The sequence below is a fragment of the Terrapene carolina genome, unplaced genomic scaffold, assembly GCF_002925995.2.
Source record: "Terrapene carolina triunguis isolate 2854851 unplaced genomic scaffold, T_m_triunguis-2.0 Scaffold58, whole genome shotgun sequence".
NCBI classification, from domain to species: domain Eukaryota; kingdom Metazoa; phylum Chordata; order Testudines; family Emydidae; genus Terrapene; species Terrapene triunguis.
Genome location: NW_020664409.1, coordinates 32,010,944 through 32,033,262, shown reverse-complemented (window position 1 = coordinate 32,033,262; position 22,319 = coordinate 32,010,944). Strand labels below are relative to the sequence as shown.

At 41.6% G+C, this 22,319-nt stretch overlaps 1 protein-coding gene across 1 annotated transcript in view; it reads right to left on the bottom strand.

Annotated features, from left to right (window-relative positions):
• MYOM1 (myomesin 1) overlaps positions 1–22,319 on the bottom strand; it is a 97,641-nt gene that overhangs the window by 5,372 nt on the left and 69,950 nt on the right. Inside the window, exons 23-36 of the mRNA XM_026659400.2 lie at positions 21,871–21,977; positions 21,674–21,718; positions 17,026–17,162; positions 15,008–15,152; positions 13,878–13,937; positions 13,540–13,607; positions 10,311–10,424; positions 9,580–9,667; positions 8,659–8,697; positions 8,464–8,569; positions 6,826–6,989; positions 5,959–5,995; positions 5,601–5,623; positions 3,836–3,891 (exon numbers count right to left, since the gene is read on the bottom strand). Of these exons, the coding sequence (XP_026515185.1) occupies positions 3,836–3,891; positions 5,601–5,623; positions 5,959–5,995; positions 6,826–6,989; positions 8,464–8,569; positions 8,659–8,697; positions 9,580–9,667; positions 10,311–10,424; positions 13,540–13,607; positions 13,878–13,937; positions 15,008–15,152; positions 17,026–17,162; positions 21,674–21,718; positions 21,871–21,977 (1,189 nt within the window). The remainder of the gene's footprint in view (positions 1–3,835; positions 3,892–5,600; positions 5,624–5,958; positions 5,996–6,825; positions 6,990–8,463; positions 8,570–8,658; positions 8,698–9,579; positions 9,668–10,310; positions 10,425–13,539; positions 13,608–13,877; positions 13,938–15,007; positions 15,153–17,025; positions 17,163–21,673; positions 21,719–21,870; positions 21,978–22,319) is intronic.

Genomic DNA, 22,319 nt, shown 5'->3' with positions numbered 1-22,319 from the left:
AAATCAGTGGAAGTTTTGCATGAGTAAAAACAGAATGAGAATTTCAGAATTTGGCCCCTGCCATATATATAACTTACAGTAGTACCTACTGCCAACTCAAATCCTCATTTGACGTGCTGTGATTTGAGATTTAGGCTTTTCAGATTACATTACAAGACTGAAAACCCATTTATGTATATCAGTGCAAACATCTTTGGCCATCTGGAACATTATCATATGCTGTTAAAACAAACATCAATTCACATATTCCACTATACACAATTCAATACAAAAATGCATGTAAATAACATTATGGTTATGTTTTTAAATTAAAGGGCCAAATCTGCATACACCTGGAAATTCAAAGTCAAGGATGAAAAATCTGCTCCCCTCAGTTTATAGGATTGCACTAGATGTAGCAGCTCTTATGTATACTGTGATAAAAGAACATCATAAGGCCCCTTGTAACTGCTACACCCTGCATTACCTCACTTTACATTTTAAAATGTCATTGAGGATTATAAGAGTTGCATGAATTACACACCAGGTGTAAACAGATGCTCTCATCTCTCCAGAATACATACAAACACTGGGGACAAATGGGCCACTCCCACCCCTACAAGTACTATTTGTTCAGTAGACAATTCTATCAATATGGAAGTAAGCAGTTACTGTAACTTCACTGTATATGGTAGACTAGAATGCCTTCAATGTATATAATTTCATTTTGGTGGGTTTTATTTTATTTTTCATTTTAAAACTCCTGGCTCATGTTATAGGATGGTGACTAGCAAAATTATATTTTGTAACCAAGTCTTTATTTCAGTTATATAATTACAATCATACATCAAGTGTTAGTAAAAGGTTCTTTTTTACACCAGCTTCATTTCAAAATGGTTAGAACAATGTGTATTTGTATAATTGTGTTTTTTTAAAAGAAGAATAGATCCCTGTCTGTGATCCTGAATACCAAGATTCAACCTGGAGTGAATTCATACAATACTGAGACCATTGTTTCATTATGTATGTGCTGGGACACACTGAATTATATGGGCAAGATCATGAGCCTACAGGGCTAGATTAGGGCTAGCTCTGTATGAGGAGGCTGGGGTGAGAGAATGACATGAGCCTCCCCTATTCTGTCCTATTGCAGAGGTCAGAATCAATCCCAGTCTGTGTATTCGTGGCTCACAAGCACCAGGGAACTCTAGCAGCTATAGTATTAGTAGATACTCTGTAGAGATGGGCTGAGAGCAGGACTATGGTATCAACTACCAGCATTGATCTAACACAGGGGGAAGAATATATTGCACTACAGCAGTGTCAAACAAATGGGCTATGGGCTGGATCCAGACCTCATGACACACTCAAATTGTACAGAAACTAAGCTTTTCTTTAAAAAAAAAAAAAAAAGGAGAGAGAGAGAGTAAATTTCTAGCCCTTGTGACTGAAGAGATAACCTTCCAAATGTGAACTAAACATAAACCAATGGCATGTCTGCCCGAGTCTAAAGAGAACCTGAAACAGTGAGTTAGCAGGTTGAACTCCTCTGTCCCCTATTAATGGTTTACGTGTCAGCTTTAAAGCCCAACAATGACATTAAATGTCAGCATTGGCTGATCATTGTAGTGGATGGAACAGGCTAAGGGGTAAAAGTAAAGCTCTTAAGAGTTGGCAGTTGCTGTAGAATAGGAAATACAGGAATATATAAAAGTTTAGTTACTACATAAAATCTGTATTGTCCCTGAACTCTGGGTGAACCTCCCATTACCCTGCTCTAACATCAATTCCTTCCTTCACTGACAGAGCACAGAGGCTCCAGTTCATGACCAGCAAGCTTTCTGTGTTCCCTGTCTAGATCTCATGCAGGTGTATAGGGTGAAGTAATGAAGCAGGACAGGTGTCTGAACTCAGCAAATGACAAACACAGCTACCTAGGCAAGAGAAGGGGAGAGTTTTCTGAGGAGGCAAAGTACCACACCCATTTGCTAGAGGGTTGTAGCCCAAACTGAGATTTCTCTGAGCCTTTGTTTTATGTCAAAACTTTTGAACAAGACTTGGGCAGAGACTTTACTCTTGTTTCTGGACCCAGTCCACCAACTTAGATGACTACACAAATCCTGGACTATATTAATTGTAAAAGACTTTACAACTCTGTCTACACTTCTCATGAATAAAACAAGGTCTCTTAACATCCCATAGTTGTTGGGCCAAAGATACTCATCTTGAGTGCTCTGAATTTTTAGTAACATCCAGCCTTCCTCTATTCACAACATCTCAAATATCCTTGTAGTTTTGAGTAATGAATGCGCCAGGAAGCCTTTACAGCTCACTTTGCATAATTCCAACCAATATTTATATATATATAAATATATACACATATCACTGCATTTTGTATATATATGTGTATATATACCAATATATACACATATCACTGCATTTTGCTTCTGAAAGCTCATACTTATCTGTATTGTTTTATTTCAACTTTCTCTCGCAGAGATTTCTCAACTGATATAATCACCCAAGTTTTCCCACCACAATCGCATATCAGACTCATCTCTTAGCAAAAGCAACTATTTCAGCTGAAAATTGGCAAATTCACTCACTTTCCTCCTGCCTTCTTCCCCACTCTGTTGCAATTGCAAGAATTCTCTGTGAGAATGTCTAATTACTATAGCATTCCCTTCAACTACTAATCAACACCACATAAAATACTTATACCAATTCCACCTATGATGTCTCTGGAAGACAGTGGGAATTAAATGGCAAGATTTGGTTCCAAACACTGAGTGCTTGACAGCTGCAACATCACAGGCATCAAAGCTTTTATAGTGAGAGTGTTGCTGAGATGGTGCGGTCATGTAGTCAGTATGTCTGACAATAGGATACCAAAGGCCGACTTTTATGGAGAATTGGACTGGAACTCATTTTAAGGGCCGATCAAGAGAACGTTACAAAGACACTCTCAAAGCCAACGTCCAATCTTGCAATGTTGACCTCGACACCTGGGAGCTCTTAGCCCATGACAAGATCCATGGCGGCAGCTCTGCCACCTTGGACTGAAAGACTTTGAGAGCTCATGGATTGCTGCAATCAAGGAGAGATGTGTGAGGCATAAAGCTAAAAGCAATGTACATTCATCTACGCTTGTCTTCATCTGTGGCACCTGCAGAAAGGGTTGCAGGTCTGAAATTGGTCTTTGGTCTCATTTAAGGACCCACAATAAGTGACTGTAGCTCATCTGTCAAACTCAACAGTAGATTTAGCATCATCATCATCACTATAAATCCAGAGTAATTCCATTGACTTCATTTGCTTTATCTCAAATTTACCCTAGTATAAAAGAGAAGAATTTCTCCTTTGTCTCTTAGGATGGTGAGGTAGGAGGTTGTGTAGGTTTCTACCACACTTTACTCCCCAACTCTCCAGATCTGACTGGTGCCATGCCTTGAGGGACTACCATCATCCATACAGATTGACTGGCTGTCTTGGATGTAAAGAATTCAGCATTACTCAATATCCCATAGAAAAATGCAACTGTGAAATCTCTGTGCATAATGTAAATTTTTAAAGATATGGTTGTTTCTGAATTTCCTAGGAAGTACACTGTTCACATTTTAGTCCTGACTGGCATTGTCATCTCACTTTTATCTCATGCTTAACAAATGAAACTGCCCCAAATACATAAACCTATCTCTCCAAGAAATTCAAATTATGTACAGACGATAGAGAATGAATAAATAATGCAGCAGATTTTTAAAATGGAACCTTTGAAATCATTCTTGTGTTTTCCCCTTTTCTGCAAGATATAAAAGCTGCTCAGCTACAGTATAAAGCTATAGTTCATTTACTGTACCTTGCCTTCCTGGATGGTGACAACATCGGGCAAACCTCCAAGTATCCGGGCACGATCTGAAAATACATGAGTGAAGTTTCCTTTAATGTCTGCAAAAATAACTCTGTCCCAGATTTCATTTCCCCTCTAGCGCTGTTCTTTTATCTTATTTTTGTACAAGTCTCTGTATATGCAAATGAAGAGAGTTATTCAGTATTCCTAGCACACCATTTATACATGTAAAATCATGTCACTCTGCTGCAAAAAGCAGACATCTTAATATCTGACTGTCAATCACCTCCTCAGCGAAATTAAAGTATGGGCCTTATCCTTACCTCCACTGAATTCAGTTTGAGTTTTGAGTGCACAAAGAATATAGAATTGGGCCCAATGTTTCTAAGTTTCCAAGGTAAAAGTCTGGCAATTCAGAGTTTATGAAAAGAAATGAGTTGCAGCCCATAGAAGAGACTCAGAAACCAGTGAAGTTTAGGCTTCAGATCTAAATAAAAAGACAAATTCCACCAGTGTAAATCTGGAATAATTCCATTGACTTCAGTGGAATTCCTCTGGATTTATCCTGGTGTAAACAAAATCAGAATCTAGCCATTCACTTTTAGTTTCAAAACCCTATTGCAATCCGATATAAGTAAAGTGACCCTAGCATGCACATTCTCTGCTGCAGCTATTCAGGAAGTGAAATTCAACCTTTGTTAGTAGTGAGGGAGCCATGAAGAGGCAGAAAGTGGCTACATGGAATGCTCCTCTTCAACATAGGTGCTCTTTGCCCTCTGTAAAATAGACACTTTGTGGAGAAACGTGTTGAAGCCAGAGGTGGAAGGAGCAGGAGTTGGGAGCTAACCTATACCCAGGGGCATGCCTTCTCCCCACTATCCATGACCACCCAAAGTCAGAGTCAAAGTACAGCTGAGGAAGAACATCTAGGGGCAGCACGTTTACTGGTCCTGTCATACTAGTTTGGGTGTGTGTGGTGGTGGGGGCTGCAGCAGAGTTTGGAGAAGCTGGCCAGGATCTTTAGGGTTAGGGACTCCGAATGCTGCATACCAATTCCTCTCCACTGCCTTTTCAGACTCCATCTTTGCCTACACTATTTCTATGCTGGTCCCAAACACGTAGAGAGAGGGGAGACTTTGCTGAGACGTTGCATTAATCTGTTCCACCCCATGCACTTTTAAATAGAAGGGAAAGTGTGTAGAGCTTAATCTTTGTAGTTAATTTATAATGGCTTTGTTAATTAAACTAATGATTAAATACTTTTTCCCCCTCCTTTTAAATTACTCTGTATTTTGTGTCTTCAGTATAATGCTATGATTGAGATTTTTAAATGCACAGATGTCAGGAAGCTCAGAGCACCTGTGACTTGGCCCAGTTATCCATATGTAATATTTTTCATCGGCGCTTATGATGTGAAGCCATTTACCATGTAGGATAATTCAAAAACAACTAAATAATTTTCTTCAGACTTTCAAAAACAAAGTCACTTTTGTGTTGAGAGCAGGCATGAGAAATTTCAGCTCAAAAGATAATTTTTAGGGCAAGTTATTTGGCTGTGAAAACAGAAGCTAAGACTGGAAAAAGTTAACACAACCATAATTATACGGTCACTAGCTGATTGTTATAATATTAGCTATCAAAGAGGTCACTTTTCCTGTTTCTCCTTGGTGTCAGGATAAACTAGTTTTATCAAACGCACACACCCATAGTCAGGAGGAAAAAAGAAACTTCATAACCAGTTTATGGAGATCATTGTAAAAGAAAGCTCACTTACTTTTTTCTGCAACAGCAGCTTGTCTGTAGTTGAGGGAAACAAAAAGAAAATTCAATTTTAGTTGAGGTTAATTTAGGATGACTACCAAATGGCTAATCTTTGAGATTGCTTTAAATCATTTAAGGAAAATCTTTCTGCACAGTACATCACTTGATAATGCCACTTTTTCCTTATTAACAAAGACTCAAATCCTCATCCAATAGAAGTCAATGGCAAATCTCTCATTGACTTCAGTGGGACCAGGATTTGGCTCAAAGGATTTTTTTTTAGTGTTAAACAAAGTGAACCTGAGTACAGTTTCTTGCTTTATTAGCAGCATATTGTATTCAAAATAATACTTGTCATGAGTAATACTTACTTTAATCTTTGGAATTCAACACAGGCTTCATCAAAGGCTTTTAAAAGAGAAAAACTGATGTTAAAGGTAGTTTTCACAGACCAGTCATCACAAGAAGGTAATTTATATTTTAAGATGTAGATTAAAATGTAATCAGTGTAAGAAAAATTAACATTTGCAGTCTTTGCTTTGATACCATACAAGACTTAAAATGACTAAAGGTTTAATTAAATGAAGTGGTCTGTAGGTAACTCCGGGCTGAATGTGATAATAATAATAAAAAATCATCAGTCTTTAACACACAAAGAGAGGCTAAGATTATCTCACTAAAGATACCTCAGGAACAAAAGTGCAGTGTTCCAAATTAATTATAGCTTTCAGGATTAAAAAAAAAATCAATTTTTAACAAGTATTTTCATGCCCACTGCAAAGTTTCACTTTGATGCTCAGGTAACCAACTGAACAGCAAGATTTATTCCTGTTGTAGCTTCTCCATACGTTGTTTGATGTTGACAGACCCTTTCTCCCCTTGAGTGAGAAGAAGGGACAAAAACTTTGCCAGAAACTGGGCAAAGGGTACAGAATGGAAAACAATTATTTCACTAAATGTGATTCACCCATCACCTGGAGCCCACAAACACAATGTGGAGTTGGGGCTTTGTGGGTAGAAATGGCTGTGGAAGGAAAGGTTGGACCTCGGGAGCAGCCTGTTTCTGGCACATGTTCTCCTTAGGACTCAAGAGCCTTCTGGTTGGAAATCTATCCCAGAATTAATCCAAACACCATTAGCTTTCCCTCTACACCTTTAACCCCTGTTCTGAATGCTGGTGAAAGATATCGGCACTGACAACTCTGAAGAATTAGGTATTTATAGTGTGACTCCTTTACCTTGTCCAGAAAGATCCAGCTTCCTTGTATGTGTAGTTTTACCATCAAAGAGCTCCATTATATATTTGCCCTTGTCCTGTGGAGTTGGCTCATTGATCTGTAACCAGATCTGCTCCCCAGTAACACCAGTCTTAACTCTGTCTGTATACTTAATCTTGGCATCACTGAAAAATAAAAAGCAACATTATCCCTTCCTTTTTATCATATTATAAATGTGAATGACCTTTGTGGCCTCACTGGCCATGTCTGCACTAGAGAATTTTTTGCAAATGGTTTCTGTGCTGCTACGCTATGAATTCAAAATTTCAAACTTTTTAGACCAAATTCTTTCTGGAGACTGTGTCATACTAGGAAAGCTGAAGACCAAAGTGGGGCACAGGATGGAATTTTTCTGTTCCAATTCTAGCTCTCCTCACAGCCCACCGAGAGGCTGTGACATGTGCCCTCCATGACCAGAGCTGCAGAGCTCAAGACCCAAGGATCAGTAGGCGAGATCCATGCATTTCAGCATGTAACCCGAGAATGCATCCCACATTCATATCTCTACCTCATCACATGTTGCTTCTGAATGAGGTGAAAAGGGGAGTTGTACAAGGGGCTATGAATGGCCAGGACATGAATAGACAACAAAGCTGCTTTTGTAGCAACAATATATTTCCATTTAGGGGGCAATTTGGCACAGTGCCAGAATTTGGTCCTTTAGGTAAATACATGCATACATTAGTATATCTTTTTCCACAAAAGTATCCATTTCCCAGCTTTCTAATCAAAGAGTTAATTATCCTAAACAAGGGAGGAAGCTCTTTGTCAAATCAGTCGCTCAGTTTCTTTTTATTCTTAAACTAATGCCTTGGAATGTAACAGAGGGCCAGGGAGCAATTTACTAACCCTTGGTGAATTAATGTGATCGTTCTAACATAAAATTAGTTTCTAAAAATTAAACATGAGAGTGAGAGCAAGCGACAAATCTGCATCATTTGATATTAGCTTCCAGTTTTCAAATGTGTAGGGACTCCTGGCAATGCAAAGTTGAAAGTAGAGATGGTACTAAGTAGATTTAAAATAATCCTAATCAGTCACTCCTTTGGATTTCCAAGTGCATCCTGTCTACTCTGGCTGAGATTTCAAAGCTGCCAAAGGGATTCTGATGCCCACGTGCCATTAATTTAAATGCGGTTTGAAAATCTCATTCTCTGTCTTGTTTTGGTTGTAAACTCTCCAAGGCACATGTTGGAGTTTAATAGGTAAGGGGTCTTATAAGGATGAAACCAGAGATATATATTGCACCTGTTAGTTCTGTAACTGTACTGTACCTGCAATTTTGTAAAAAAGTGCAATTCAGGGAGACAGACTGGCTGACCTCGAGCTAAACATTTCTGAACTCCAAGTGTTCTTCAGTTTCATGGACCTTCTGGTCATAAATACTTTACTCATGTTCTTCCTCCAGACTGCTAAAAATTAATGGGTCCAATTCCCCTCTGACAGACTGATATAATTCCATTGACTTCAATGGAGCTACGCATGATTACGTGGGAGTAAATGAAAGGAGAATGGGGCCCAGTATTTTAACATATCACTTCCTGTTGAATGTGTAAAACCAAAGAATTTGTAGACGCTAGCAAGCTTTCATACACTTACTTGTGTAACCAGCTCACCCTCAGATCTTCCAAGTAATAATTAACAAAAGAGAATAATCTGATACCCTCTGCTGTGCTCTGGATTTTCAGTTCTGTTGCAGATACAGCTGAAAGAAGAGCACATGTTTTATGCAACCCTACTGCCATTCATGAAGAAGCACGAGTCATTTGTCTGACAGGGGAATTAAATACTTACCAATCTTTCTGCACACTTCATTCATCAGATCTGCAAAAGCTGGGGAAACAAAATCCATAGTCTGAGACTCAGTGTCCACAGCTCAAACATACTCAGTAATAGGTTGAAAATTTGGCATGCAGTGTTATGACTCTAGAGCATTCCCTCTAAAGAGTTCTTAACAGAAATCTGATTTGCATTTTAAAATGTATCAGACCCTTATATTCCTCAGTTTCAAGCACAACAAAGCTAAGGAGTGTTTTCAGGGAGCTTGCCTGTCTATTCCATGGTTTCAGCACCAAGTTTAAACCCTTCACTGCTGAACAGGGCAACATTCTTTTTTTCTAAAGGTGACAGTATTCAACTGGAATTCTGGCCCTTCCATATCAATGTATTAAATACTGAGTATGAATTTTGCTCCATGTACTGGGCACAGTAAGTAGCAATGGAATCTTTAAAATATACAGAGTTCTATGTCTAGAAGTACCTTTAAATAAATTATTGGCAAAACAGATTAATTAAAAAGTCTGAAAGTGCATCCCCATGGGAACCTAAAATATATCATATTCATAAAATGTTCTAGATCCACAACATTCTTCTACATTAATGGAATTACTTTTAGTATAGTGAGCACACAATTTGAAAACTGTTATAATTGGGAATATCCTCAACTGGGGAATCCTGAGGAAATTTTACAAATAATCTAATTAACAAAAGTATATTGGAATGCTCTGTTGCTGAAAAGTCACCATCAGGATGGTCTCATGGCATCTGTGATAACTTTTGATTTAGGAGCCTGTTTAATATGCAGGAGAAGCAAAAACCACTTGAAAAAGATACCGCAATTTGCCTATGCAAAACTCTTGAGCAGACAAAGAAACACTGTCACTTCAGGTACTTATGACCCAGTATGGGATAAATCATTCAGAATGTTGTCCTGACCTGCTTCCACAAGTTTCAGTTTGCTTTTGTCCTTTCCTCTGTCATCCTTCAGTATTACTTCATAATTACCAGCATCTTTCTTGGAAAACTGTAAAGCAATAACAACAAACAGTAGCATTCAAAACAAGTTATTTCAGAGAGTAATATTGTTTCTGTCCTGGTGATTTATGTGGCTGGCAAAAAATATATATGGACACCAAATTTAACCTTCTATCTATATACTCTTTCTCACTAGGTATAGAATTAATTTTGTTCCTTTTACAGTTTGGGAACTGAGGCACAGAGAAACTAAGTGGCTTGTTCTAGAGCACACATGAAACCTGCAGCAGAACTAGGAACTGAACAAATATCTCATTAATTTTTGTGTAGTGCCTTAAGCACAAGACCAGGGTTCCTCTCGCTGATTGATAGGAGCACACATTACTGTTTAACCCTTTTCTAATGTAATCAGCACAGCAGTCTGATGTAATCCTCCAGCTCTTTAAACTGATTTAAAAGGGAAGTGTGAAGCTCTTTAGCTCTTTCTCACAGTTTCCTGAAAATCTGAATTCACAAGGATTTAAATAGAAATTTGCTGTAGCCAAAAAATAAATGCAAGGTAAGCTTTTTCTTTATAAACTATATCCCAGTTCCTATCTATAGTGGATATGTTGGAATATCAGATTAGATCACATCTATGAACTGAACTGAATACAGTGGATCTGTACATCAAAAAGCCAAGAGTCACTCACCTCTGATATCAGCAGAGTACATACGCCATCCTTAAAGTCATGCTCCTCATCCACCATTATCTCCCTCCCATCTTTGTACCAAACAATGTGCGTTTCCTTCTTAATATTAGCCACCTAAAACGTATGAAAAGCACATCAGTATTATCCTATTATTTTAATATAGTGAATTGAGTGCTAGGTGTATCAGCTTATGTGAAAGGGGACACAGAACTTAACTGATTACAGGTGTAAGCAGAATCAGAATGGGCTGTACCCTGACATGTGGTGGTGAGCTGTGGAAAAGGACTTCAGGGGCTGATCTCATTTGCATGGGCACACCCATCCTGCCTAGCATGATGGGACTGCTTGCTCAAATGGTCATTTTGTCTGCTGTGGGATCCCCAGTCTCTTTGTTATTGGGGCAGGAGTAATAAAGGGTTGTTATCCTCATTATGTGAATCAAGGACAGTAGAACTGTACTTGGCATTTTATGACGGGGGGACTTGCCCTCAACTAAGTAGCACTCGCTAGGCAGGGGACATGGGTTCCAAAGCCGAGTGAATGGAGAAATGTGGGGGGACAGGTATGTGTACCTTGTAGTGTGGGCCCTAAACACCACTATTATTTCTCCTATCTCCACTGTGCAACAATAGAGCTAATTTTGACTCTATTAGGAGTCTTATTACATGCTACAGAGCTGAAGTCACTCATACCTGGGTTTAAGCATTTGACCTACTTTGAGCTAGTGGTGTACCAGCTAAAATTGCTGAGAGGTTGGGGGGCGGGGGGGGGCTGAAGACAAGTTGGTGAGTGGCTAGCAGGACAGCTAGTGGAGAGGAGTGGATGGGGAGAGGTGCAGCTGGTGGAGAGGTGTGGCTGGGGGAGCAGCTGGCAGTGAAGACTGCAGCAGAACCCCATGGAGAGGCGTGGCAATCAGCAGTCAACCCGTGCAGTGGAGCATGTAAGATGCCCCCTCCATACCTTCCCCCACTTCTACCCAGGCTGGGAGGTAAACTCTGCAGATGAACTTCTGAACTGGGGGAGGGGGGGCTGAACTGACCAAGGACAGAAACTGTGGGAGGGGTGACTGTTGGGTTGCTGGATTTAAGACCCTGAGGGGAAAAGGACACTGCCAAACTTACTTGGAGGTCGGTCTTTTGCTCATGGTTTGTTATGAATCCTGTTTGTGGTGTTTCCCCAACATAATGCCGCATTGTTTCCCTCCTTTATGAAAAGGCTTTTGCTATACTCAGACTCCGTGCTTGTGAGAGGGGAAGTATTGCCTCTCAGAGGCACCCAGGGGGGTGGTATGTAATTGTCCCAGTTCACTGGGTGGGGACTTGAGCCGGTTTGGGCGTTCTGTTATTGAAACGGAACCCCTAGATACTGAACCCAGCCCTTGTTCCTGCCAACTCTGACGGGCAGAAGGGTTACACAGGGGACAAAAAGTGAAAAACAGGGAGAGTGCTGCAGGTCCCAGGATCAAATGAGAGATCCAAGGGGAACACAGAGCAGGGAACCCTGGACAATCTCCACTGCTCTGAGAAGGAGTCAGCGGACACCACCCAGAGGAACTCTGCCCAAATCAGAGCAAAGAATAGGAACCAAAAAAAGGCTTCAGAGCATTCTGAGAGAGAGAGACCCCCCCCACACACACATCTTGCTTGCTCCTCCTAGACTGAAGGATGGTTGACAGTGCTGGAGAACAAAGCCCTTTTATCCACTCCTGGATTGAGGAATAGGTTGTTCAGTCTACTTGTTCATTATATTCTTGGCCTTTCTTCTGAGACAGCAAACCAGAGTATACTGTTTTTGTGGCATGTACATATATGCACTAGGGCAGGGGTCGGCAACGTTCGGCACGCAGCTCGCCAGGGTAAGCACCCTGGCGGGTCGGGCCAGTTTATTTACCTGCTGATGCGGCAGGTTCGGCCGATCGCGGCCCCCACTGGCTGCGGTTCGCCGTCCCGGGCCAATGGGGGCGGCGAGAAGCCGCGGCCAGCACATCGCTCGCCCGCGCCGCTTCTCGCTGCCCTCATTGGCCCGGGACGGCAAACCGCGGCCAGTGGGGGCCGCGATCGGCCGAACCTGCCGCGTCAGCAGGTAAATAAAACTGGCCCGGCCCGCCAGGGTGCTTACCCTGGCGAGCCACGTGCCAACGTTGCCGACCCCTGCACTAGGGACTGGACTGATATCACTGATGCATTTCAGAATTATAACAACATTATGACCTAGAGATGAAATGCTCTGTATCCCTTTAGAACAGAGTCTCCTTCCTCTCTCTCACCCCTGCTCCCTGGTTCTCCTTACTATTTAATATTTATAGCACAATAGGACCAAGAGGCCTCCAGTCAGGTTCAGGGTATCATTGTGCTAAGCCCTGCACAAACTTCAATGAAAGCAGAGTCCCTGCCCGGAGGAGCTAACTCTCCCTCCTGATCTCTTTCTCTCCCATACTCAAAGACTAAGGCTTTACTGTTAGATTGAGAAGCTATTCCTGCTAAAAGAAACAGTGGTTTGACCATATCAGTTATAGTGATAGTGCCTGCTAGGCACATCCCTGAGGAAAGGAAGGTATGGAGTTAAAACATCCCAGTGGGAGCACTATGGAACCCACAGAGAGAGAGAGAGAGAGAGAGAGAGATACCTATCTCATAGAACTGGAAGGGATCCTGAAAGGTCATCAAGTTCAGCCCCCTGCCTTCACTAGCAGGACCAAGTACTGATTTTTGCCCCAGATCCCTAAGTGGCCCCCTCAAGGATTGAACTCACAATGTTGGGTTAAGCAGGCCAATGCTCAAACCACTGAGCTATCCCTCCCCCCAAAACAGAAGGAGGAGAGTACAGTGAAGAAGTCAACCTTAAATTCCAAATCACCCAAGTCCAACGGTCAGAGGCTCAGTTCCTCATGGCACTATCCAATATGCAGATGAAGCATATCTGTTTGTGACACCCCTTAATGGCATGTGGTATGTGTTCTCTTCTTCTGACCTGCTCTGCTTAGAAGGGCCCCTGCCTCCTCCCCACAGATCACCCTTTGGGAGCATTAAGAAGAAAGCAGTTTGTGCCCAAGACAGCACAGAATCTGTGACTGTGTCCAGATGTCGTTGGGGGAATACAAAGGAAAAGGAAATCTCTTTGCACTCTTCCCCACCTTGCACACCTGTGCAGTGACTGGCCACAATCTGGTCCAGTATATCTCTTGCTTTTATAACTATCTGAACAGTGTTGAAAACCAGCCAACTCTTACCTTGCATTTCAACAACACATTGCAATCAGCGGTAACTTCCCATCCCAGATACTCAACAAAATGAGGACCTGTTTAAAATGAGTTTTACAAAATCATATGAGCAATAATCACAATACAAAAGACAAGTCAAATGAACTTTTCTTGCTAGATATACTGTGATTTTTATAATGTCAGAAATATAGGCTTTTATTCTTTATGTAAAAAATGAGGTAAGGAATTAATTAGAGTTGAATAGGCATTTGTATTTCAAAATACCATATTTAAACCTGCTCCTACATTTAATCAGCCAAAAGATGCCTGAACTCCTTTCATTTGCATATGATTATGCTGTTCATTACCTTGTTTCCTGAACCACTCTTGCCTCTGAAAGTCTGCTTCGTTCTGTAGCTTCTTGAACACTAGGGATCAAAAACAGTCAGGAAAACAAATATGAGCCTTCTAGATAGAGTATCTCCTTAGTTGGGAATGGGATATTATTGTATTGCAGGGGTGAAATCCTATCCCTGCTGAAGTCAATGGGAGTTTTGCTATTAACTTCAATGGGGCCAGCTTTTCACCCCAGGTCGCTGATAGTAAATACTTCATGTGTTAAGTATTTCAGCTGTCACAATGTTATTACAGCTGACCCAGGCTCTCCTAGCCACCCACAGATATTAAACCTTTTACACGTATCCAACCCTTTTGAGGAAATGTATGTTATTGATGGTGGTTCATTCAGCACTTGAGGACTCTCTTAAACTCATTTGTTATAGTAAATGTCAATGTAATGCTACAATGAGTAATATTTAATTCATGTAAGAGAAAAGATCAAAGAGAAAAGTATGAATTGTAAATATATCTGAATATATGCCACCAAAAGGAGAAGACATTTAGTGTCACTCATCTAATTACATTTGATCCTCTGAGGAAGGAAAACAAGAATGGCAGCAGAATCATCAAGCAGTTGAAATGTAGACAGCTGTAGGTATATCTGAATATCTAACTTGAAATAGGAGAACACTCCCAAGTATCTCCAACAACATTTGCATCACATTAGCATTGTGGGACATTTTCATTGTAGATATAGGAAAACTAGCTAGACAGATGTGAGAGAGACATCATAGGTAGTATATGGCATCTGCCATCTTCCAAGCACGCTGCAAAATTAATTAATCCACACAATGCCCCTGTGGGGCATGTAAGTAATAGAAATGGTTGGAAAATGTGAACATTTTTCCTAAAGATTATAATGGAAAAATTTCCTTTTTCCCCATTTAAAAAAATTCTGAAACTTGACCAGATTTAGTAGGTGTTATTATCCCCATTCTACAGATAGGTAAACTGAAGCAGAGATGTTAAGTGACTTGCTCAAGGACATGATCGATATTAAGAAATTAGTGTAAGAGCACAGATCAAGACTCAGGAGTCACTGGCTCCTTAGTTCATCACACTGCACTAGTTGTAAAAGTGAAGTTCTAGATGAGCTTACCATCACCAATAAGAACAAGACTGGATTGGTTCGTTGCTTTTCCATCCTGAAGTTGGAAGGTATAAGTCCCTTCATCATTGTCCTCAATTTTATCCATGATCATTTCAATAAGGCCAGTATTATGGTCCACCTTCATCTTATATTTCTTCAGGAACAAAAAGAAAAGTGAGAGTAATGGTCTTCTTCAGAATCAGAAAAGACTCATCTATCTGGCCACATTCTATAGTACACTTAATAAAATTCTTTATTTTCTTTATTCAGATTTGTTCATTGTCTCTGTCCTGGGCTGTATGCACATAACTAAACATATACATAAAATATGTTAATCAAATATGATATAAGCATATTTATTATTATCATAATTCTTTATATCTGTTCTGTACTGAGCATCATGTTCTGTTTCATTAGAAAGGATTTTTTTAAATATATGAAAACTATTGCCCAACTCTTCAAAACAATATTTTCCCTGAGATGATGCTTTTATATCTTACGTCTATAGAATGCCCTGTCCATGCCCTCTAACCAATGTAGTGGAATGCTAGAGACTTCATATGTTTTGGGGTTAAAAAAAGTTCTCTGCCTGTTGCTTATGGGAACTTGCACATAACATAGGCCCTGATTTTGGATTACATGCAGAATTTTGGTCAGTGGTGTAATCAGAATTCAGGGGGTGGGCACATGGATGAGGAAATGTGGGGATGTGGTTTGAATGCACTACACTCTGTGAATTTTGGTCTCCTGGAATGACCTACAGAGGGATATGGACGGTAGCTAAATTACAGGACTGCCTTGTTCTGAGGACTGGAATGGTCCCTAGCTGCTTAGAGAATCTGGATGCCCACAAAGGTGGCCAGAGGTGATCGGGGTGGGGGGACACGTGGGGTCACGGGCCTCACCAGATTTCTCGGGCCACCTCTCGCCAGGATGCCCAAAAGCGGCTCCCCCTGGTGGTGGCACTCATCATGTGTCTGTACAGCGTGGGGAGGGAGGAAGCAGCAGGGCACTGAGCTGGCTGTGGGCTGAGCTCCCCGTCGCTACATGGGCTGCTGCTTCTTCCCTGCTGCTGGAGTCCCAGCGCTTCCTGCTGCCTGCTTCGCAGAGTGCTCACTGACGTAAGTGAGGGGGACATCTTCGAGATCGGGAAGAGGAACTGTGACATGGTGCTCAGTGCCAAGCAACTCAGGTGGAGCCCCATCCAGCCCAAGAGCCCTGGAGGTGAGTGAGCAGAGGGGGCTAGGGGGCAGAGTGGGAAAGTGGGGTGGCCTATGCTGTTGCTGCTGCTTGCTGCTCCAATGCACTCCCAGTAGCAGCTTTCTGCTGCTGCGGGTGCACTGAAACAGCAGCAGCCTTCAATGTGCCTATCAAGGTGAAGGCAATTTGGGGGTGTCATATTCCTCCCTCCAACAAAAAGTGACTGATAATTCTCCAACTTCTTGTTCACTGAGACGATCCAGTCCCCAAGCACCATCCCACCCTGGTGCCACCCATCCTGATGGCGTGTGGGGGATTGTGCCTCCCAATTGTGTTGCTCCTTTTGTTGGTCTTGTTTTGAACACTGGCTAAACTGATTGAGGAGCATTCAGGCAGGGAGGGATGCCTGCAAGCTCTGCAGGGGGCTGGGCACTCACAGGACAGAGAGCAGGAGGAGGAGGAGGTAGTTGCTAGTGTATGTTGTCTACATACACCAAGTTTCAGGGAGTGGAGGCAGAGGCAACACATGGGGCGGTCACGTGCCCCTACAGAACTGTTTAGTTGTGCCCTCCCCCACTATCCACAGTTATGTATTGCCTCTGCAGATGGCAGAAAGCCACACTGAGTGCACCCTCCTGACTTGCATCCAGCAGTGCTCACCCACAGCTCAGAATGTGGGCACAATCTTTATACTGATGTTTTCATGTTATGTTTTCCATGTAAATGCATTAGAGCAGTGGGGCCTGATTATATTCAAAGTGCTTAGCTGGAACACTGATACTCATTGCTTATAAAAGTCAGAAAACCATAAGCAATAAAAGTCATACCTCTCCATTAACAATTTCCTTGTCATTAAATACAAAGTTGACCTTTGCATTGCCAGACAGCTTTTCAGCCTGCAGCCAGAATCGCACTTGTCCCTTCTCCAGAAGTTCAGCTGCCAGCTCAGACTTAAGTGGGACAGCTACGAAAAGGAAAGAAAAGACTGAAGAGAATCTTTCCTGTGTTTCACAACTGTTCTTTTCCATTGTCAAAAAGCCAATTCTCCCATTGATAGGTGTAGAATTTATGGAAGTGTGTGTCTGCCCCCACCCTCTGTATAGTTGTTCTATTGTTCCGGGTCACTAGGGCTGTGTAGAGCTAGAAATATTCAGCGTTTGAATTATATTTGATGCTGCTCCATTCTAACTCAAAGAAAAATCTGTCTCAAAGGTAGACTGAAAATATCTCTGCAGCATGATGTGAATGTGTATGGCCCAGAAAGAACCATGCTTTATGACTCACTCTGTAATGTTATAATAAAATGTCAAAATGACTCAGCAGAAAAAAATAGCCTGCAAGGTCTTGCCTTCAAGGGTAATCAGAAAGTAAACAGCTGAACCCCACGCTGGTCCTTCATTCCTAGAATTGATCATGTGTGTCATATCATGCCAAAAATTTCAGCAGTACACTCCGTTTTCAAAGAGATAACCAGAAACACTGACATTACGAGCCACATTCATTATTGATGTAAGGAGGGTCAACTCCATTGAATGGCATTGTGGCCATTTATGTCACAGTACATTTAGCCATGGTTTTAATTTTCCCATTATTGACAAGTTCAAGTCTTCATCTTATTTTCATTCTAACTTTTCCTTAGGCTTTAGCTTACTTGGAAAACACAAGCAATTAGACCTAGTGATATAGGGGTTGATTTCTGAAAGGTGTTGAGCATCTAAATAGCTCTCCTTGATTTTTACCTAGACTCACAGAGCTATGCAAACAGTACATGAACACTTCTCTACTCTCCTATGGGTATACAGCATATACAAGCATAAGTATATGAGGAGCTCCCAAAATATAATAAGGACATGTCAGATTTGTAGTCTGAATTAGTGAGTCATTGTTTTTCATCTGTGAGAATACTGTAATGTGTATGCATGGAAGAGTGTGACATTGTCCCGGAGCTACCGAGATGGATCTAAAAACATCTTTGTGAGACAATCGGGGGAGAATCTTTTCATTTGTTTATATAGTCTGGTAATGGCTGTAGAACTAAATGTGAAACTCTCCTATCGTATAGATATTGGTAGAGGTCATGTGACATATAAAGGACTCAACAACAGTAAAGTGGGGCTATGCATGCTATACTGTAAAACAGAATACCCAAAGTATGAACAGCACAACTCTGGGTTGTGAAACTGTTTCAGATACAAGGCTGTACTGCAGGGCATATTAGCCTGTTTTCTAGCAGGGCTAGTCTGGCATTTTTCCTTCGTCATCTCCATTGCTCAGCTCCACTTGCCAGCAGCAGGGAGTGAAACTTACAAATCATTTTCACTTTTCTTCCCACTTCTCACACCTGGAAATGGCTCCTTTAAAGATTTTCACCTCTTCACTTGCTTGCTCCTCCCAGAACCCTACCGCACCTTCTGGAGCAGGCAACGTGCATGAAAGCGGCTGCCTCCCAGTCTGCTCTGAATCAGGCTGTGAAGCCCAGGTGGAAGCTTCACTCTGCACATGAGACTGCTCTGTCTGCCTGTCTGTCTCTCTCTCACACACACATCCTTGTCCTGGGTAGCAGGGAACCCTCTTCCTTTCTCCCCCACCTGAAGACATCTGATAGGTAGGGAAATGGGGGAATAGCCAAAAGGGGAAGGAGGATGGACAGTAACTAGCAGGAAAAGGGGAAGGTGGCAAATGGAGTCATCAGGGGATTGGCTATGGCAACTGGGAGGCGAGCAGAGCACCACCACTTTCTCCTCATTTTGACTCCTGCATGTTAGTGCAATGGTGCTGTAAAAAGCTTCCTCACTTACTATGAGAAATGAGAGGTGCCTTGGATCTTACTTAATCTCTAAAAACAAAAGGAGAGAAATGCCAGATGTACCAGTGTTTGCAACAGGAAGTGTGTGTAAATGAAGAAATTAGGCTGTGCTGCTTTTGTTTTACTGTCAGGTTTGTGGCAATTTTAAACTCTTAACTTGATTTGTATGTAATTAACTATGAATATCTTAGCCTAAAATGGAAAGATAAAAACCAAGCTTCCCAGAGGCTGTTCTATAAAGGACTAAAATAAGCTAAAGGCATCTTCTTTTGTGAAAAGAAGTCACTCCCCAGTCCACAAGACTAACAAGACTGAGTCCTTGTGCTTTCCAACAAAAGTGTTCATTTAAAAATGTGTCCATATTATGAAGGACTAACTGGCAGCTGTATTGGAAACTTCTAACAATCTTGCTTCTGAGTTTTACTTCCTATTCTGTATAGTGTCTCAACGTATCACAAGCACCTGATTAAACCTCCTTTAGCAGTTACCAAGTTGAAGAGCAGCTATACAGAGGACTTTCCCATCCTTCTTGGCCCTGTGCAGCTACTACACTCATACATTGTCTATGTTTAGTAAGGGTATGTCCACACAGCAAAGAAAAACCCGTGGCTGGCCTGTACCAGCCAACTCAGGCTCGTGGGCCTGGGGCTGAGGGGCTGTTTCACTGCTGTCTAGACTTCTGGGCTTGGGCTGGAACCCAAGCTCTGGGACCTCCCTCCCTGCAGGGTCCTAAAAGCCAGGCTCCAGCCCAAGCCCAGAAATCTACACAGCAAAGAAACAGCCTTGCAGCCTGAGCCATGTGAGCCCGGGTCTGTTGGTACGGACCAGCCATGGGTTTTTCTTTGCTGTGTAGACATACCTTTTGTGTGGAGTACTCAAGCAGCCCACTTACCAATAAGCTTGCCAGCTGTAGTTGTTTCTGAACACAAGTTAAATGTGTTAAAGTAAGCACTGAGCAGTTTAAATGAATTAACATGGAAGTGTTTAAGTTGAACATGCAAGTTTTAGTGATTAATTTTCACATACATTACTAATTTTGTTAGTGCTTGTAAAAATAGTTTATCCGGAGATGAGACTGAAACTCCTCATATACCCGAGGGGGTCTCATTACTATTTTCTCTTCTCTTAGGCATTTGCGGATACAACTCATCTTATTGTTACTTAATACTTTACAGTGCCTAGATATATGGTGGGTCCCTGACAATACAAAGGGAGAGATGTGATCTCTGCCCTGAAGAACTCACACTCTTATACAGAACATGACACAGTCAGGAGGAACAATCAACAGAGAAGGGATGGGGTGAAGAAGGGCAAAGGGTGATGGAATACGACTTTGTGGTTACTAACTTTGGGTATGGAGGTGCAATTAGGAGTTTATATTTGTTGCTGATTTTATTATAAATTAATAATATTGTTGACTTGCTTTTGGTGACATCATAGAAGAAGTAAGTCTTAAAAAGAGATTTGAATGATGAGAAGGTAGCAGATTGTGGGGTTTGGGAGGTCATTCCACATGCAGGGAATGGCATAGAAAAAGTCATGGAGGTTGTTGGGGAAGAAGAAAACAAGTGGGACATCGAGGTTGGCATCACTGGATCAGAAAAGGCCAGTCAGTGCGTGACACAATAAAAGACCATGTCGGATATGTAGACCGGAGTAGAGTTGTGTAGGGCCTTGAAGTGGTGTAGAAAAGGGAGGAAGTGGAGGGATTCAGAATGAGAGATGTTGTGGTCAGACTGATAGGCAAGGAAGACCATTTTAGCAGTCACGGTTTGGATGGACTGGAGGGGTGCAATGTGGGTCCAAAGCAGGAGGGGTGGAGGTTTGAGTAGCTGAGATAAAGATAGGAGGTGATGGACAAGAACTTTAGCTACTGGGATTGAGAGGAATAGTCAGAACTTAGACATGTAGTGGAGGAAGATATGGCAAGATTTAGACCTGGATATACGGGACTGGATTCACCATTGTGTTACTGCAGTTATACGCCATTGTGACTCTGTTTAAAACAGTGGTATTGCACCAGCTTAAAACTGGAGTAGCATAGTGATAAATAAAACCTGTAGCTAGAAGGAGAGGGAATCATTAAATATAGTCCTCAAGGTACAGACCTGTGTAACAGGAAGAATGGTCAGGTTGTCTACAGTAACAGAAAAAGAAGAAGGTGGGGAAGTTCAGAAGGAAAACTCCTGTGCAGATGGTGCATTCTAGCTGGACTTGCTGTGATGTTTTGTTTTGTTAACCTCGAATTTGGTCTTAACTTACATTGCAGTAATATTGCCAGCTAAAGTTAAAGGGGCAGAAAATTATAAACTCTCACACTGGCTTGGCAACTCATAGGGACCTGAGTAAGTGTAAAGTTCGGCGCTCCAGAAAAAAACAAATCCATTGGGATGCTTACTACACATCCAATATATAGATTATACTGTATAGCTAGAGAGCAGCATCTAAATAAGCAGCAAAGGCATCAATTAATACATTAATGTACTGGGAAGAATTGAAAGACTGACTAGTAGAAACCATAACCTCAGCTTCACACATTGCATGCTTTTCTTGTGAGCCAGCGGAGCAGCTCCCCTAGCTGTTGCTGGCAGGGACTCTGTAATATACATCCCAGAACTCTTCACACTGCATGCCAGTATCTCTTCTATGAGCATGCTCATTTCACTTACTTGGGAATTTGTGCTCATGGCTGAGAGCGAGCAGGCGTTTCATCTCTGCAAAAATTTTAAAAAGAAATGTTACGTATGCGTTTCTGTTTTAACAGTTATAATGATCACAGATTTTCTTACCTTTTCATGTAGTGCAGAAAAAGAAGTGAGATGTGAAAGATAAAGCAGGCAGCGTAAGAAATAGGTTTTTTCCTTACCTTCCTCGTCTACTGTGTAGCTTGATGAAACTCCATCAGTGTCTGTGACAGCACAAGAGTAAATGCCCAAATCATCTTCTCCAAGATTTTTAAAAGCAGCTTTTGACCTTCAGACAAAAACATTTTGATTAAAAGCCTTAACCAAAACCCTGAATCAGAACATCTCCCTTTCCCCCTACTAGTGGGTGCTGCATCTGCTGTGGCTCTGGCTGAGCAGGAGAGTATGGGGCAAAACCAGTGAAAAAGTGGGTCTATCCCATGGTGTTTACCATACATGTTGAACCCCACAGACTGTGTATCTGGTACATGAACGATCTGAATAAGTCCAGCTTAGTCCTGCAGGGAAGAGAAATGGGAGCCTGCAGGGTAGAGCATATGAGAGATGGAATAAAGATGCCAGAAAGGGTTCACGTGGGTTCATATTGCTGGGAGTATGGTAAATACAGGCT